At 35.5% G+C, this 17,439-nt stretch overlaps 2 protein-coding genes across 2 annotated transcripts in view; one reads left to right on the plus strand and one right to left on the minus strand.

The window, feature by feature from the left end:
• Positions 1–2,877: 2,877 nt before the first annotated feature.
• On the minus strand, positions 2,878–3,776 carry LOC145224925 (RNA-binding protein 8A-like). The gene has a single exon (XM_080091553.1). It carries the CDS (start codon positions 3,687–3,689, stop codon positions 3,192–3,194), a length of 498 nt encoding a protein of 165 aa, XP_079947679.1. The 5' UTR covers positions 3,690–3,776; the 3' UTR covers positions 2,878–3,191.
• Positions 3,777–4,911: 1,135 nt separating this feature from the next.
• LOC145222111 (CCR4-NOT transcription complex subunit 1-like) overlaps positions 4,912–17,439 on the plus strand; it is a 43,873-nt gene continuing 31,345 nt past the window's right edge. The window contains exons 1-15 of the mRNA XM_080088139.1: positions 4,912–5,257; positions 5,320–5,427; positions 6,659–6,881; positions 7,687–7,766; positions 8,120–8,237; positions 8,723–8,924; positions 9,459–9,588; positions 10,192–10,287; positions 11,142–11,327; positions 13,200–13,327; positions 14,150–14,276; positions 14,863–14,976; positions 15,397–15,510; positions 16,295–16,475; positions 17,048–17,144. Of these exons, the coding sequence (XP_079944265.1) occupies positions 5,156–5,257; positions 5,320–5,427; positions 6,659–6,881; positions 7,687–7,766; positions 8,120–8,237; positions 8,723–8,924; positions 9,459–9,588; positions 10,192–10,287; positions 11,142–11,327; positions 13,200–13,327; positions 14,150–14,276; positions 14,863–14,976; positions 15,397–15,510; positions 16,295–16,475; positions 17,048–17,144 (2,006 nt within the window). The 5' untranslated portion in view covers positions 4,912–5,155. The remainder of the gene's footprint in view (positions 5,258–5,319; positions 5,428–6,658; positions 6,882–7,686; positions 7,767–8,119; positions 8,238–8,722; positions 8,925–9,458; positions 9,589–10,191; positions 10,288–11,141; positions 11,328–13,199; positions 13,328–14,149; positions 14,277–14,862; positions 14,977–15,396; positions 15,511–16,294; positions 16,476–17,047; positions 17,145–17,439) is intronic.

Genomic DNA, 17,439 nt, shown 5'->3' on the forward strand with positions numbered 1-17,439 from the left:
CCCCGGGTGGCTCCAACCCGTCAAATCAGCGGCCTTCCCGTCCAACCAAACAAAACCATTTGCTGCCGTCCACTTGAGGCCGATAGAATACTGCCATGATTTCATACATGAACCCGGGTAGTTGCGAATTTTCGCGTCCAATGCACCAGGGCTGCTGAGAATTGCCAGCCTGCCTCGATTTTTGTCTCTGCACTCTTTGTCTGCATCGGCTGGGGTTTTGGTCTTTATGGAAAAACGAAAGGTTCCAGCGGGAAAAGTTTCAGTGCACGAATTAGGCATCGCTTTCCCGGGCTTTTGTGACTAAAAATGTAAATCAATTCATTCAGCTCCTAAGGCATCTGTAAAAAAATGTTGTAATTCAATAGTTTCAACGTAGCGCAGCTATTTCTGGCTTGGTGATTGTTTTAGTGCAATTGTGTCGCTATGTTGTCTTTTACCGAACAAAATAAACTCTCAATCACTATGACATAAAGGGTCGCAAATATGGTGGTTAGCGTAACCGCCCTGTGGCTCGTGTTCACATGCTAGTGGGTTCTAATCCACCTCGGTCTTCCAGAGCAAGAAACTTAAGCAGCAACCCATTGGTTCCCGATGGTTGAACTAAATTGTAGTCATCAACTCTTTAAGTTAAAAAAGTCAAATAAAAATGATTGCTGTCCTTCTTTACAATTCATTTGTGGTTGAGAGAAACGTACGTATCAAAACTAATAGATCCATTAAAGGACTTGGAATGAGTAATGCCAAAATATACAAAACACAACGACACAACAATGAACTTAGCTTTGACAAAGAATCTAGTCAAAAGATTTTTCGTCAACCTCAAACCGACTGAGACCTAGCCTATTTCAACCTCAAAATCACAAGAACTAAATAACTAACTTGAATAGTTATAACAACTCGACGCTATATGTTTAGCGCTCTGTTGCATGATATATATTGTGATTCTACACTTACAAACGGTACAGAATAGTGCAAAACTACTCAAGCCTTAACCTTACGACACAAATTTCTGTCATTGCGCAGCTATTTCCTGGTTATTTTAATCTCCTCGCTAGTAATATTTTTCACCGAACGAAAAAAACGCTACATATGCTACTCAACTTTACTGGCCTTCTGTGGTAACAAAAAACACAAAGAACGATGCAGCATTTTGTCTGCGTGTTGTGTCGTCTGTTGCGTTTGCTTGTAATTTATCAAAATATCACCGACCCGTTAATATACAGTGTTGTTCCCTGCCCCACACGGAAGGAAGTCGAAAGACGCTGAACCCTTCTATGACGAACAATGACCCACGATAGTCTATATTGTTGCAAACAATGGGTTACTGAGTTCACGTAAGCTCAGTGATGCAGAGATATTTCTGTTGGCCGAAACTGTTTGACCAAGAGTGACCCCTTCTTAAACTTGGTGTTTTGCTCTCACTTTCTTGTAAGCCCCAGCCAAATAAAGCTTTGCAGAGTTCAGTCATCATACACCAATTGTACCATTTCTTTCCCTGTCCAACCCCCACTCACTTTTTTTAACACGAGTGGTTAGTTTTTTTAAACTTTATAGGAACCCCTCGACTGGCTCCACCAATGTTATCCCTAGTCGTGTTTCGTGTCCAACCTCACTTTTTTGTGAGCCCCAGTGACATGAGGCCCTTTAATACGGTAGCTGCTGCGCGTTCAGCCATTATCAACCAATCGTGGCATCCACCATTTTGCGCCCCATAACGTTTGAACTTCGCGCATATATTTCCGGCTTGGTGATTGTTTAATGCAGGGGTCCGCAAATAGTGGGTCGCGACCCGAAATATATTAAATTTCCCATGAATATAAGCATCGTATCTACAGTATTAATGAATTTCGGCTTTTTTAACTTTTTCATTATTATTGCATTGTTACGTATGACTACGTAACTATGACATAAAGTACATGTAATAATGCAAAAAGTTAAGCGCACCCATGCAAGCATGCGTTTTCTGATTAGCTGTATTCTCAACACAGAGCCCACAGTTCTCATTTGTTAGAATAAATACGTTCGTTTACCTACTGTTTTATGTGAAAATAGCAACTGACAATAGCATAGTAGCAGTCTTAATATTGATATTTAGTTGATTAGTATTTTCCACAACCGACATGCGAAAATGCTTGGGTCGCGACAATTTAGAGCAATTTTTTTAGGGTCGTGCCAAAAAGTATTTGCGGACCCCTTTTAATGCAATTGTGTCCCTATGTGTTCTTTTACCAAGCAAAATACACTCAATTCGATATTTTTGAAATTAGGCATTTTAAATATGTTAAATAAATGCTACAAACTTTTGGAAGCAACCTCAAAAGATGAATGTTTTCAAACCAAAATGAAGTCCATACTATCTGCATAATATTTAGCGTTTTTTGCAGCTTGTGTGTTAGAAAAAAGAATTGTGGGTTTTTGTACCAAGCAGCAGAAATTTTGGAAAAGTTTAGATCTATAATGCACATGTTTGTTGATTATTGCAACTGACCCAGAATAAACACCAACTCAACTCACAAACCATTTTTTTCTTACTTTGAACTTTTCAGTACTACATCCAATTCAATACTGTACCACAGATGATGTCAATAACTGTTGCTGAACGGTTACTATAGGTCGGTAAAGTTTAAAACGTTTTGTGTGTACACAGAAACGGGTTATTGGTGGGGGGCCACACATTTCTGAGTTGTACAATTGATGCATATTCTATTATTTTTGACATACACAGTACAAAATCTGCTACAAAGTGTTGATTAATATTTTTTCTGTTCAGGTGATTTTAAAGTTTACCACAAATGACTAGCGAGTGGTGCAAGAAAGTCTTAATCATTTGACATCAAAACCCAATCATTTAAAAGAAACAGATACACAAATTTGGGCTACTATGAAAGTTACATTTTTTATTAGTTTTTCAAAACAAAACTTTTCTGAACGATTGACGTATATTCCGGCACGATAACTATAAGGATTGTTGACTGGCCACTTTTGTAAAACATGCAACAGTTTTTAATGATAAAAACCAAGGCTAGAACAAAAATTAAGGCTAGTTTTTGTGGGGCCTTAATGATTTTTTGTCACATGTTGCTACTTAATCATGCAACGGCAAACTGTTGCAAACATATCATCATCCTTGCCTTTTTGTAAAAACTGTTTTTTCTATGAAGGCTGTAATTGTCTTCACAGTAATTTATTCTTCAGCGTCGGCGGCGATCCCGTCTTCCCAATCTCTGTTGTCTGCGAGCTGCACCCTTCACGAATGCCCAATCTACTGATAACTTTTCCCCATACAAGTCAGCACCGTTCATTCCTTCCAATGCAGCCTGAGCTTCTTTGTAAGTTTCATATTCCACAAGAGCGTAGCCTTTGATAAATCCTGTTCTGCGATCGAGATTCAAATGCAGATTCTTCAGTTCACCGTATTCGGAAAAAGCATCGAACAAATCCTCTTCTTTGGCTTCATCATGAATTCCTGTCACAAACAAAATCCATCCCTCCACCGAGCGCTGGGGACCGATACCATCGTCTTCAACATCCATGGTCTCATAATCGATCTCAACTCTGCTTGTGTTGTCGGCCAATCCCCGTCCCTTTCTCCTCTTTGCGTTATCCTTGAGTTTATTCACTCTCACTTCTGCCTCCTCATCAGCTTCAAACTCCTCCCCTCCTTCGTGAAGATCCAGAACATCCGACATGATCGTTCAAGATTTTTGATGTTTACAAAAAACACTAAATACTTTTTTCTAAAATTACAAATTTTGTCACATCTTATGTTAAATAAACAACATGAGTTAAGATTTTGTGCAAAATTTTGAACACAATATCAACTATGTACTTTGTAACACTATATACGGATCAGTTCATAAGTTTAATAATGAAAATAACAGCCCAAATAGACGTAAAAAGCGACATGCTTTATTGTTCAAACGTTTCGGCAAATGCACTGATGATGACATGAGCATTTGCCGGAACGTTTGACCAATAAAGCATGTCGCTTTTTACGTCTTTTTGGGCCGTTATTTTAACCATTAAATATCAACTATTGCTCACAAAATTAATTATTTGATAGACAAGAGTGTCAATTGGGTCCTGTACAAAATGCTTGCTTTATACACAATCTACATAAAAGTTACAACAAAAACTCAAACATTCGACAGAAAACAAATAGTTGATGACAAATAAGAAAAAACTTTTGAAAAACACACAAAAAGAGATTTTTCAAAAATTATGGCACTTATAACAAACGTATGACGATATGAAAACAGAATCAAACCAAAACTTTGGTAAAACCCTGTTACTGTATAAAATGTTTGTTTATGCTAAGATTGAAAACAAGACCAACTAAATAACAAAATATTCGACGGCTTGTTTGAAATTTCTTATCCTCTTTCTAATTTTTTTACCACGCAACGAAACGAAATATAATTGTATTGGATGAGGGAACACAAATTGTCCGTATATATGTTAAAAATGTCCGAATATTAATTCCGGAGTTACCTGTAATAATTTAAATCTCTTTGGCCAAAGAAATTGTATTCATAAAATTTCTGTGACTATAAAATATTTCAGAAAAACAAATTTGTTGATATTTTTTCTAAACAGGAGACTTCGCTTTACAAACGCACACAGTAAAAATACGAAACTGCTCTGTAGTAGAATAGCTTTAACTTTAACGTCTTTACGTAACACGTTCAAAAAAAGGGTTAATAACTTATACTAAACATCTCCTAAAAAACAACAGGTAATAGCTTGTATGATTTTTCCTTTTTTTGTTTTGTGTCAGGACGTTTTAAACAATGCAAAATTTTCCATGCATTATGGAAAGCTTTCCAAATCGCTACAGCGAACTCAAAACCACGAAGGTTGAATTTTTCGTCAGCATTGTGCTTTCTTTCTTTATTGGAGTTTTTATTGCAGAAAAGTTTTGTTAAGTTTTTTTTAACGCAAAGTGTATTTACCGAAGAGATGCTTTGCAGTTCTTCTGTTTCAAACTTGAAAAAATTGGCACGTTGGTTAGGTAACAAACTGAAACACTTATAAGCATAAAAAAATCAATATTATGAAACAAAAATGTAATGAAAACAACGTAAATTGCCTGTAAAGGTTTATGGAAATTTAGGGTTAGCAGCCTGGCTTAAGGATATGTTGCCGTGCGGCAGCAATGAATCTTGATTCACTCTCGTTGGCCTTGTCTCAAATAAGCTACCTGGTGGCTAATTTGACCAAGAAGAATTACAAGCAGACCTCTTCTGAGCTTAATAATGTAAGTTAGACAATTAGTGTTTGTTGTTTATGTGTCTTTTTTAACCTTGTATTTGTTTTTAGTTGGTTGAAAGGAACGGGACAGAAGCTGAACGACATCTCTTCCGCTGTTTGTTTTCCTACATCCACTTTGGTGGTGATGGTAAATCCAATAACAAAGATTATCATCAGGTTAGTAACAACTTATTTGCCACATTTGACAGAAAATTGTTGACTAATGAACACAAATAGCCTGCCCCCAGTGTGCAGAATAAGGCAGTACAATCCTGGTTCTCGGGGGTGTAGGACCGACATGTCTCGCTTGGCGTCTGCACAACCCTTAGGTCTGTGTGCATGAATAATTTCAGCAGATGCAAAGAAAGTGATATAGGTCAAGGCAAGACAACTACATGCCGTTGGTGCAAAATTTCTCTGTGCAAACCCAAAAAAATTGGTGAGCAAAAAAATTTGCAGACCAGGCCTACGCCTTGCCATGTGGGCAGGCTCCATTCTGCAGATCTCTGGCATTCAGGACCACTAAGTCCTGCGAGCACATGTGTATAACCTTTAAGTTTTGTGTGAAGATCTATAATATCGTGGACAAAGCAGTACTTTATGCTAAATTTTGCAATTTTTTTGAAAAGACCTCACATGTGCAGCTACCTTACACTGCAGCCCGGGGCAGGCTTGGTATACTGGCTTCAATAGGGCCCGGCGTACTCCGAAACAAAAATCCTGCGATCCATCACTGTTTAAAACTAGGTATTCTTGAAATTTCATAGAACATGGCCCAGTCTGCAGAACATGGCAGTTCCTAAAGAGATCTTGTGCATGCAGGACCTATATGTCCTACGTGCACGGCCCGTAAATTCATGTACAAGGCCAATTTCAGCAGGCGCAAAGCAAGCGGTTGAGTTTAAAACAGGACAATTTAGGTCTTTGGTGCAAAATTTTTGCGTACAACGCCGAAAATTCGGCGTGCCAAATTTTTTTTTCAAAATAACATCATGTGTGCAGCTGCCATACTCTGCAGACTGGATCATGGCCCTCTTAAGTAACCCTTAAAACTTGTGGCCATTTGCTCACTAAAAAATGTAAATGACCAAATCCCAAACATAAAATCATGAAATAAAGTCAATGATTTATAAAGATGTGTTGTCATCTCTTTAAACAGACAAACAATATAAATTTTCAACACACTCATTTTTGTGGATTACAAAAGAAAGATGCTTTGTCATAGTGGAGTTTCTAGTCAGCCTTCAAATGCATTTCCCTTGAAAACAGCTTGCGGCCCCAGTTAAGAGCTGCTGGATCAAGCAATGCTGTTACTGCTGCCAACAGAAACTGTTGTCTTGTAGCACCAAACAGCCAAAATACTAAATTTACTAAACTATTTTTGTGATTAAATTATATATTTTTTCAGATACAATTACTTTCGCAAGAGTTTTCATCACTAATTACCTGTCCGAGCTTTATTACAACGATCTGCAACGCAGTTGAAAACCCTCTTTCACATCAGAAGACTTTATCACCGTCATCTTCTCTCATTTCCAACATCAGTAAAATTTTAAAGTTTACAAAAGTCCAAGAACTTTCTGTTGCGTTTGCACTCAAGCTTTCTACTGTTGCTTCTATTCAAAAGCAAGGTAAGACAGAATTACTAAACTTAACACATTAAAACCAATGGATCTATTTGAATAAGGAACTGATGATGCCACATTTGGCGAAATATATATTCCTTCCTTTAAAACTGACTTGATTCTGTTTAACCAAGGATTTTATAGTCGATTGGTTTTAATGTATTATAGTTAAAAAGGCAAACAGTGATCGTCAGTTTAAGCCAGGCTGTTAATGGTTTTGATCTATTACTAAAGTTGTCATTTTGACTAAACTTAAAATGTAAGTTTTTAGTTTTTTATCATGTAAAAATTGTGCTAAAACAAAATTTTGTGTTAAAATAGAATTGGTTAAGTCCAGACAGGTGCTCGCTCACCTAACTATCCAAAATATTGCATAATGACGATTAAAAATTGAACAAAACTTTATGATAATTTATAATGCGAAGCTTTTTGCAAATGTTGTCTTTATAACAGAGAGATTTTATTGCACTGCAATATAGATTTTATAGATTCAAATTTTAGGGAAATTTAATATTTTCTGAGAAAAAACTGTGTCCAAAATGTTGTTACAAATGTGTTTGTGATATCATGATGCCATTCTTGTTGCTCTAAAATACTAAATTTAAGCACAATAGTACTAAACTTCTGACCCCCGGCAAATGCATTGCAAAAATGTAAACATATTCACTTGCATAATTGTGTCGTAAATTTTTCTGGTTTAAATTTGGATCGTCAGAATTGGATTAAAAACCAAACTTGAATTTTGCTAAACCACAACTATCATTGTTTGTAATTTTAGACGCTGTTATTTAACATTTTTTCCATTTTACAGCTACTGATTTTGTGAACACAAAGTTACCAGAACTGGTTCGGTATCATATCGAGAATTTCAACGGCAGAAAAACATCAGAAGTAAGAACAAAATGATTCTTGAATTCAAATTTCCAGGAGCATATTAGAATGATAACATATAACATAGCTTTCTAAACATTTCTATTAAAAACTTTTTTTTGTAATGAAACAATAAAAACCTATAGAATAAGAACTTTAACATCAAAAACAAATGATGTGTCAACATAAGGCGTCTCATCCCCCCCTAAGTCATGTGATTCCCTGAAAGACTATAAAACCCACTTTAGGGAGCTCTAATATGTTATAATACACATTATATATATGTTGTGTTTAAATTTCACAGTTTATCTTAAGTAACCGATACTGCTAATTAAAATACAATGAATAAGTAAAAATTTCCTATTGTTTTCCAGGAAGCCAGATTACAGGACACTCCAGTTGAAGTTCTGCATCTGCTTTTGCTAAATATTGTTGAAAGTTCTGTAATAGAAGCTGAACAGAAACAAGCTTTCTTTAATTGCCTCAGAAAAGGTTGGTCACAATTTAAAAAAAAAAATGTTTTAAAAACTTGTAATTGTCAAAAAACTTCTTGAAATTATAAAAAACGTTTGTCATTTACTCATTTATTTCAAGGAGAGGAAAATTTTGGTTAATCGTCTGAACCAGGGCTGTTTATTGTGTTGGGTGTGATGACAAATTTTAATCAGAGATGCATCTTATGCAGATGAAATTCTTTGTATTCATACTGTCTGACCCAAATATACTTCTAAAATTTAAACGGATTAAACAATTTGAATTTAAAAACAATAGATTTGCAAAAGTTAGTCGAGTTAATTAATGAGGTTTCTTAAAACTTACCATTATTCAGTTGATATTTACACTTACACTTAATACTGCAAATAATGTCATTAGCTGGCAAAGTTACTGATTATTAAAGCAGATAAATGAACAACATTTAACACTCAAGCAACTCATGTTGTTGCAAATGCTCTTAACACGATCATATTTTTTACCAGACTTTCCTCTCGATCGTTGCTCGGTGGTTTTGTTACCACTACTTTACAAAGACCAGGAGGATTTTCACATGGAACGACTGCTCGGTGACACATCCATGAGTTCCATGTTATCGTCAGGGTCAAATGGGGGCCAGAAAGGGCCCGGCATGGGGGTTTCCCTCGCTGAGGTCCTACATGAAGTGGGTTACACATCATGTGCAAGGTAACTAAGTCTACACACGGCCCGAAGCTTGTGAATTTTGTAATAATTGCCAAAATGTTTGAACAATAAAGCATGTTGCTTTTTATGTCTTATAGGGCCTTTGCATTACTTATTAAACTTATGAACATATATATCCATGTATGATGTTCTTAACTTATTGTGACTGTTAAATTGAAGTATGCTTCATACTTAAAAATGTTGGTGCTTTCTTTTGAATGTATAACTTAGCAATCAACTTGTGACATACTGGACTTACTTGAAAAACGTTAGAATTTTTTTGGCTGTTTTATCATAAATAAACACTTATGACATGAATTTCGTTTCAAAAATCCAATTGTGAAGAGAAATATATTTTAATTGTGTTGGGTGTGATGACAGATTTTTATCAGAGATGCATCTTATGCAGATGAAATTCTTTGTATTCATACTGTCTGACTCAAATATGCCTCTCAAATTTAAACAAAGAAATAAACTACTTCTGTTAACCATAAACAATAAAAAAATCTATTAACGATATAAAATTCTTACACACAGCGTCGAAGTTTGTCGCAAAACACTTCATGTCTACAAGTTCCATACAGTGAACGCGAGCCAAGTTGCCAGAGTGCTTTCAATGATGTCGCGCACACAATCCGATTCGATCGAAAGTGTTGCTTTGTTGCAGGTGTGTGCAAATGTAGTTGCTGATGCATTAAATGGCATTTGTGCACTGTGATAGAGCTGTTTGTTTAAACTGTAGAGGGGTGTTTTTTGTGCTTAACCAGAGTTTTGCAGATACAAATAAATCTTTGAATCTTCAAATAGATTTTTCAATGGTTTTTAGTAGACTGCAAACAGCCATTTTTTTCGGAACTACCCAAACCTGACACCTTCAAAATAATATGACACCAAAAAATTAAAACTGTTTTATATTGCACATATTATCATGTTTAAATGGTTATACAGAATCTAATATAGTTTGAGACCTGAATGCTTTAGAAATTTGATGCAGGTTGCTGAATTATATTTACTTGAACAATGAGTCTAAAAATAACCGGCTTTGGGGCCATAGATTATAACTGAACAGATCTTCTTTCCTAAAAAACACAAAACAAGTGATACTATGTGTTTTTCTGTAATATTTTCACAAATTAACTCTGATTGCAACTGTTTTGATGATATATAAGCAGCTCGGTATATCTCAGAGCAGAATAAAACCCATTTTTAGAATATTTATTTGTGTCCATTTTTTATTGTTTTCTCAAATCTTTTTCTACTTTTTTTCCAGTCATTATCTGGAGGCTGGGCAGAAAACAAAGACAAAACTGACGAGACTTTGAATTCATGGAACGTTCCCGTTTTTATACAGGTTGTCCGCGAAATGGTAAGTACAAGTTATTTTCACACTAACTCATGCAAAATTGCATGGGGAGTGATTACAGTCGTGTGAGGATGTTTTCAACAAATGACACATTTGTATTCATACTGTCTGACCCCAGTTGCAAATTTACATGAACCAGTCTGTCACAGCTCTTTGTGTGATAGCAATGTTCATTTAAAGATAGCAAATGTTGCAGGTATGCACAACCTTTAAGCCATTACGGCTGCATTACATGCCATTACTTTACCAACGGCTGCCAGTGGTCCTCGTGTTTTTCTTTTTTTTACTTTATCTATCGATTTACCTGAACACACGTTTTGGTAATCGAATCTTCATCAGCATGTGGCCTTTAAGCCACAGGTTGTGAACCCCTGCTTTAAAGTATTGCTTCTTAACGCCTAGGTAACAACCCCAAAGTTAATAGGGATTTTTAAAAGTTGTGTGAAAATTTGGGTCGGAAAAATGTTTTTTTTAATTTTTTTTGCAATTTTACTCTCAATATTTGGGACTGTGTAAAAATTGCCTAAATGGTTTTGGTTAGAAAGACCAATTGGTTAGATCTTACTTTGCGGTAAAAAAATACCATGAGGGGAGATGTGTTGCACTATGTTTTTATGTCATTGTGAACTTTGTGGTCTGGCTGAGATTCATGTTCTGCTTTGGCCTGTGTTTAAATTGGACAAAAAAATTTCAGCTGTAATTTCACACTTTTTACAGTGTAGCCAAACTGTGGTATACTTCACAAAATCCAGTACACATATTAAAGTTAGTATGTACCAAGTCACTACACAATGAAATTTGCAGTCAGAACTTTGTCTCAATCTGTGACATTATTTGATATCATACATGACTTGCAGAACCCGTCATTATCCCCACGAGATGTTTTTGCTGAACTTGACCATCCTGGCTTCGTTGTGCAAGATGTTGGTGGTTTCCGATTGTTGGTTCGAGCTTTGGAACTTCTACGGAACCAGGGAGATCAACAATTTGAACATTTTCCCATCGATCTATTGTTCCGAAACTGGACGAATGCTCGCGGACAGGTTTTACACAATTTTAACTTTTATAGCTTACTTTGTTTGCCTAAAAATTGACGCACAGAAGTAATTTGAATGAAATTAATTGTTCATTATTAGCAAACAGTTCTTAATTTTGAAACACTGTACGCAGATCTGTTATAAGTTTAATGAAGAGAATAACGGCCCTAACAGACGTTAAAAGCGACATGCTTTATTATGGGTCCCCTTCCCTGAAGGGGACACATATTGTTTTTGTCCGTATTTTTTTTTCTTTTTTTTGTCTAACGCTGGCTTGTGAGACGCATTTGGTCAAGAAAGAGTGCTCCAAATTTATTCAAATTTACAGAGATGTTAGTTAATAATCCAAATTTGATCCTCCTGAAGTTTGACCCCGATTGACCCAGCGGTTCACCCACAGGCCCCCAAAACGTAAAATTTTTGAAACAGCTGTACTGACTAAAGTACAGCATCTTGGAGTTTCATGCTTTGTTGTTTGGTACAATGTAAAGTTTTTTAAAGAATTTGTATCTTTTTTTCGGATTCACCCATTTTTTACCCTTTAAACCCCGAAATAATCGGTTTTAGTTTTAAGGCAGAAATACATGCCCTATGGTGCAGAAATATTTGAAAAAGTTAACAATTGTTTAAGCAGGGTATTCGTTTAGTATTTAAAATTTTGCCAGTTACCTTTACAACCCATAATATGTGTACGCTATCAGTCAGATATAAGTCCCAAGGGAGGAATTCACTGGTTTACGATTAAGGCGGCAGAGCGGGAGTGCTCAGCTTGACGTCTGGACAGAGGTTTTACGAGACAGTCGTTTGGGTGATTAGAAATCAGCTGTTTTTTGTGCAGCAATGCTGTGTCGTTTTATTGAGTTATCACGCGCATTTTCAGTATTGGCGCAGGTTTTACACCTAAGACGTAATTTAAACTTGATAAACGTACTTCGGTTTCGTTTATGTCAGGCAAAACATCGTTGATCAACATAAATATGAAATTTAAAAAACTTAACTTTTTCGAACGCCGCGATAAATGGTCTTTAAATTCTCGTTGTCAGCTTCGCCGTCTCATAACCACGGGTCACTAAAGGTCAACTTATAGGCATTACAACACCACTACGAATTTTTCGTCATAACGTATCTTCTTTATTTTTGACAAATCAATTCAAGAATCAGTACTTAAGTCATGTATAAATTAGTCTAAACGGTATTGTTGAACACTAACGACTGCATGCTATTAAAAACAGTGTCAAAGGGTCATTAAACGGTCGTTTTTGCGAAACAAAGTTAAGTGAAAAACAAGTTGTTATGTATACCTTTGTAGCAAACGACTTTTTTTACATAGTGTCTAATACAACAGTTAAGGCTTTCTAGGAAAATTTGTGTTTAAAAACTGAACTTGAACCACAATATCAAGGTCAAAGCAAGAGATTAAATTGAATGTATTTTCCCCGTTCTTTTTTCACCGATTTTTTTGTAATTATATGACAATAATGATGCTAAAAGAATACAGAAAAGAACTTTTAAAGTTAAGTTTATGCTTTGTGAAAAATTTGTCCTTAAGAATATAAAAATAACCGCCACATAGGTTTACCGTAAATCCTCATAAACACGCGTGTGAGGACCCATTCGTTTTTGCTTGCAAAAACAATCATGTATGTAGATAAAATTGTGTATAGTGGAGTAAATTGGTAAATATCGTATAGAATATATAAAATGGAAGTATATCAGAAAGCCACTTTTCTAGTTATTCAAACATTTCGGCAAATGCTCATGCCATCATCAGTAATATGAGGGGCCACACCAGCATGTTGATTTTAAGTTTATTTCGGCTGTTCTTTTTCGTATTAAAATTGCCCATTGTTGTAAAAGAACATTTTTATATATTTCCAGTTGTCGTGGATACAGCACAGTCTGCTCAACTCCAGTATTTTCTGCATTGCCGAATTTGCCACTCGACTTGTGAACGTCGACGCGCTGAAACAACCAGTTGATGAAGAGAATAGAGACTTGCTTGTTTGGTAAGTTCTATTTTACTACATAGCAAATTGTCATGCACTTTTTTCCACACACTAAATGTTGGCTTTTCTTTACAACTGTGTGTTTAAAGCATGTGAGGCTTGGGTTCTTAGGGTTAGGTGCAACAATTATAAAAGAAAACAAAACAAATTTGGTTAATTCATGCTCCAAACCAAGAATTTGTGTTCTTTTTCCTCTTTTGTATTTGTTGAATAATTCACCACCTTATTGATTATTACAGAAAAACTGTAAATACGAATATTTAGATCAACTTTTGGCCTAAACTAGTGATTTACATCTTTTTACTCATCAGCACCCGTTTTAATTCATCAACCAGTTCATGTACCCCTTTTGTATTTCTTGAATATTCCACGACCTTATACATTTAACACCTTGTTACCCCCTAGGTACAGGCCTGCTTGATCTAAGTGCTTGTTTGTAACAAACAATCAAATGTCCAGTTGTGGCATCACATAGGTTTGGTGGACATTCAGCCTATTACTCCCAACGAGCTGGAGTGCCTTTAGATTGCTACACCAGCCAATACGACCTATGTCTTGTCACCACCTGCACTGATGAGACCTTATAAATTAAAACAGTCTGGACTGTCTGCTTACTTAATGAAAATTATATGACAGAAGCAGGGCATGCTCTTAAACAGTAGCTTTACTATTTTTTACAAAATTTCCACAAAAAAGCTAAAAATTAAAAAAAAAATTGTGTCAGTTACAAGAATTTCACATCAATGAAACAGAAAATTTAACTTTAAAAAAAGGTCTTTAATTTTTTCAAAGAGCCTGACCTCCAACTTTTTTTTACCCCAGGAAATCTCTTGATCTTGTGGAAAGTCTAATTAATCTTTCCGAAGTTGGTCTCATCGATGAAGTGAAGAATTTGTTTCAACTTCCATTTAAACAATGCCCCGATCTCCTCATCCTAACTTTGCTTCAGGTTAGCTGCTGTTGTATTAAATAATGCTTCTCAAATTGTAGGAATGCAACACACCAACCAACTACTGTTTTTACAATGAAAAATTGCCTGTGAAATAATGCCTAAATGATAGGGTTGGGCTGAGCCAAAACCTGATAATTCGGTACCGAGCATCGCTGCTTTTGATGCTCGGTGCTCAGCCAAACAGTTGCACAAACTGACCCGAGTATTAATTTTGCATATCCATACCCCGCTAACATATGAAACTAGTTTTCGAAAGGGTATCAATCCAAAAACAAAATTGACTGTTTCGAAATGCCTAACATGGTGGAAAAACATGTACTTCTGGAGTCTCTACAGCTTAGGCATGGAATAAGGAATGCTTGTGACATCATACTACATTGAGCACCAAGCATTAACATGAGATCCTGGGTGTTTTACCAAACAAAGACATTTACAGTTTCGGCCCATCCCTACTAAACAGCAATTAAATGTGGAATTATTAATCACACTACCACCAATGCCATATTAAATGATTTCATTCTTCACAAACACTACATTACTATTCTGTAACAATTTTTTGACCACTTTATTATTGTTCATGTAGTCGGGACCAAACTGGCAACTTCTTCGTCGTGAATTAATGTTGAGTCTTCTTCCAATCTTCCTGGGAAGTCATCCAAACTCTGCTCCTGTTCTAAGTTGTGTCTGGAATGTTCAGGTGAAAAACGAAATTTAAAAATAAAATGTCAAAACTATTTTCTTATTTGATGTAGAAGTCTGAAGAGTGTTTTGTATATCTCCGATGTTTAACTGTATGTTTGAAACCTTAACACGTTTTTTACTAGCTTTGTAAACATTCTCTTATTTCCAAAAAAGGCATTTTGTTCGTAGCATTATTTTTTAAACCATGCAAAATGTGGTTCAAATTAAGTTAAGTTTATGTGTGTCGCTAGGCTCGTAACCAGCTGCACTGATGAGACCTTTAAGGTTGAAACAATGTGCACTGTCTGCAGCTAACTTTGCACATGATAGCTCCTGGCTTCGTATTGATTTGAACCCTACTCGTGCATAATACTTTGTACTCTTATGACCACATGTTTTACATTCTTATTCAAATGCTTGAAACTTTTCTGTGCAGTCTCCTATCCCACGTCAGCTTCTAATGGCAAGTATGGCTGAGTGGTCAACAAGAGGTGACCAGTACGACCAACAAAAATTATCCCGACTTCTCGACATCGCACAAGATTTAAAGGTAAATTAGATAATTAGAGAACTACCAGTTTGCGTTTCACCCAACAAGCTATCACTTGGTAGTATGGAACCTCAATTAGCAATGACTGGGGCAGTAAAAAGTGTCATAAATAAGTTGATGTGGTAAACTTTGTTCATGGATTCAAATTAACAACAAGTAACATAGGTGGTAAAATATATTGTTTGTTGCTATGTTAAGAACAATTGCATTGTGTGTTTTACCAGTGGTTCTTAACCTTTTTTTCTTTGCTGCACTCCTTTCAAATCACCAACCAATTTTCGCACCCCCCTGGGTTTTTGTATTTCTAGAATAGATCGAACCAACCTTAATGATTCAGCATCCCCTTCACTCCCTAGAAACAGCACCCATGGTTAAGAACCCCTGCTTTAGAGCCAAGTGCAACATTTTGGTTGAAATCTTTGTTAGACATAGTTTGGTTAGCTAGATCCGGGCTTCTTAAACTTTCTTGCTCATGACCCCATTTTAGAAAAGCAATTTCTATGTGACCCCTTTGATGGGTGTAACCTATACACATGAATGAATGATGCTTAAACAATAAGTTTACGCATGTATACCATGTATTGTGACAATGACATAATAACACATAATGTTTTGTGACCCCAAAATTATATTCTGCGACCCTAATTTTGGTCATGACCCACAGTTTAAGAAGGCCTGAGCTAGACCATATTGCCTTTTAATTTGTAAGTGACACTGTTAGACATAATTGAATATACACCAACATATTGTCACCACATTTTTAGCAGCTTTTTCTGAATTTCAGGCTCTTCAGGTTTTGCTGAACAGCAAACCGTTTGCATTCGTGATCGATCTGGCTGCTCTAGCAACACGACGAGAATATCTTAAACTCGACAAATGGTTGACGGACAAACTCCGCGAACACAGAGACGAATTTATTATTGCTTGCATAAGTTTCGTTAAGAGAAGATATTCTGCTATATTAGGTTTGTAGTCTCTTTAAATTTGTTTCTATTTTAACTAATAACTATGCTTTTATGATTTTATTTATTTATTTAAATGTTTGTATATGTGTTCTATTTGAATAGTATAAGTTCCTATCAGTTTTTTTTTAGAATTTTCAATGGTTGAATTTCATATCTAATTTCTTTGTTTTAATGAAAAATTTAAAGTTATTTTTTCATTCTATTTGAATAAGGTACAATATTATCATTTGTCAGCTGAAATACCTTAAATGTACAAAAGCTTGTCTAAATATGAACTTTCATTAGCCCCCCTTGCTTGCTTGACTAACTGTTAAGGTTTAGAGATTTGGCAAAATAGGAATACTCTCACATATTTAATTAGAGTAGAAACAAACTAATATATGTGTTCAATAGGAGCTTTATTGTCAGAATTGAAATTTCCCGATCATTTGTAGAAAATGATGAAATAATTTATGGCTGTTTCTAGGTTTTATAGTTTGCTTATTCAAACATTATTAAAAGCAATTTATTTTTCACTACAGTATGAATGTTCTTCAAATTTTTTGTTATATTTTTAATTTGTGTTTTTTCAGGTGGCCACCCCTTCAAGGAGGATACCTCATCGTTATCAACGGATGCGCTCACCACAATGCTGTTGTGTCTTCAAAATCACATACAAATGTATCCTGGGTGGGTTGGATTTTTATTCTGCAAAACTTTGTTTCTGTTTGATTAAGACACTAAACATGCTTGCATAAGCAAAATATATTTTCTTTATAGTAAAGATAACCAATTTCAGTCTTGAAATAGACGTTTTCAATGATACTTAAATTGTGATACTTAATATGAAAATCGTTACAATAATGGTAACAGAATGGGAAATGATACCCAGAATCAATTTACCAAAACTAAGTTGTATATTTTATCGGTTGTTACTTGGATTTTTTAGTTTTACATCTACTACCTTGAGATGTTTAGGTTTCAA

Source organism: Phallusia mammillata, chromosome 4 (genome assembly GCF_965637545.1).
Source record: "Phallusia mammillata chromosome 4, kaPhaMamm4.hap1.1, whole genome shotgun sequence".
Classification (NCBI taxonomy): Eukaryota; Metazoa; Chordata; class Ascidiacea; order Phlebobranchia; family Ascidiidae; genus Phallusia; species Phallusia mammillata.

Excerpts from the sequence above, each read along its gene's own strand:
- LOC145224925 (XM_080091553.1), bottom strand. The coding sequence starts at position 3,689 with ATGTCGGATGTTCTGGATCTTCACGAAGGAGGGGAGGAGTTTGAAGCT.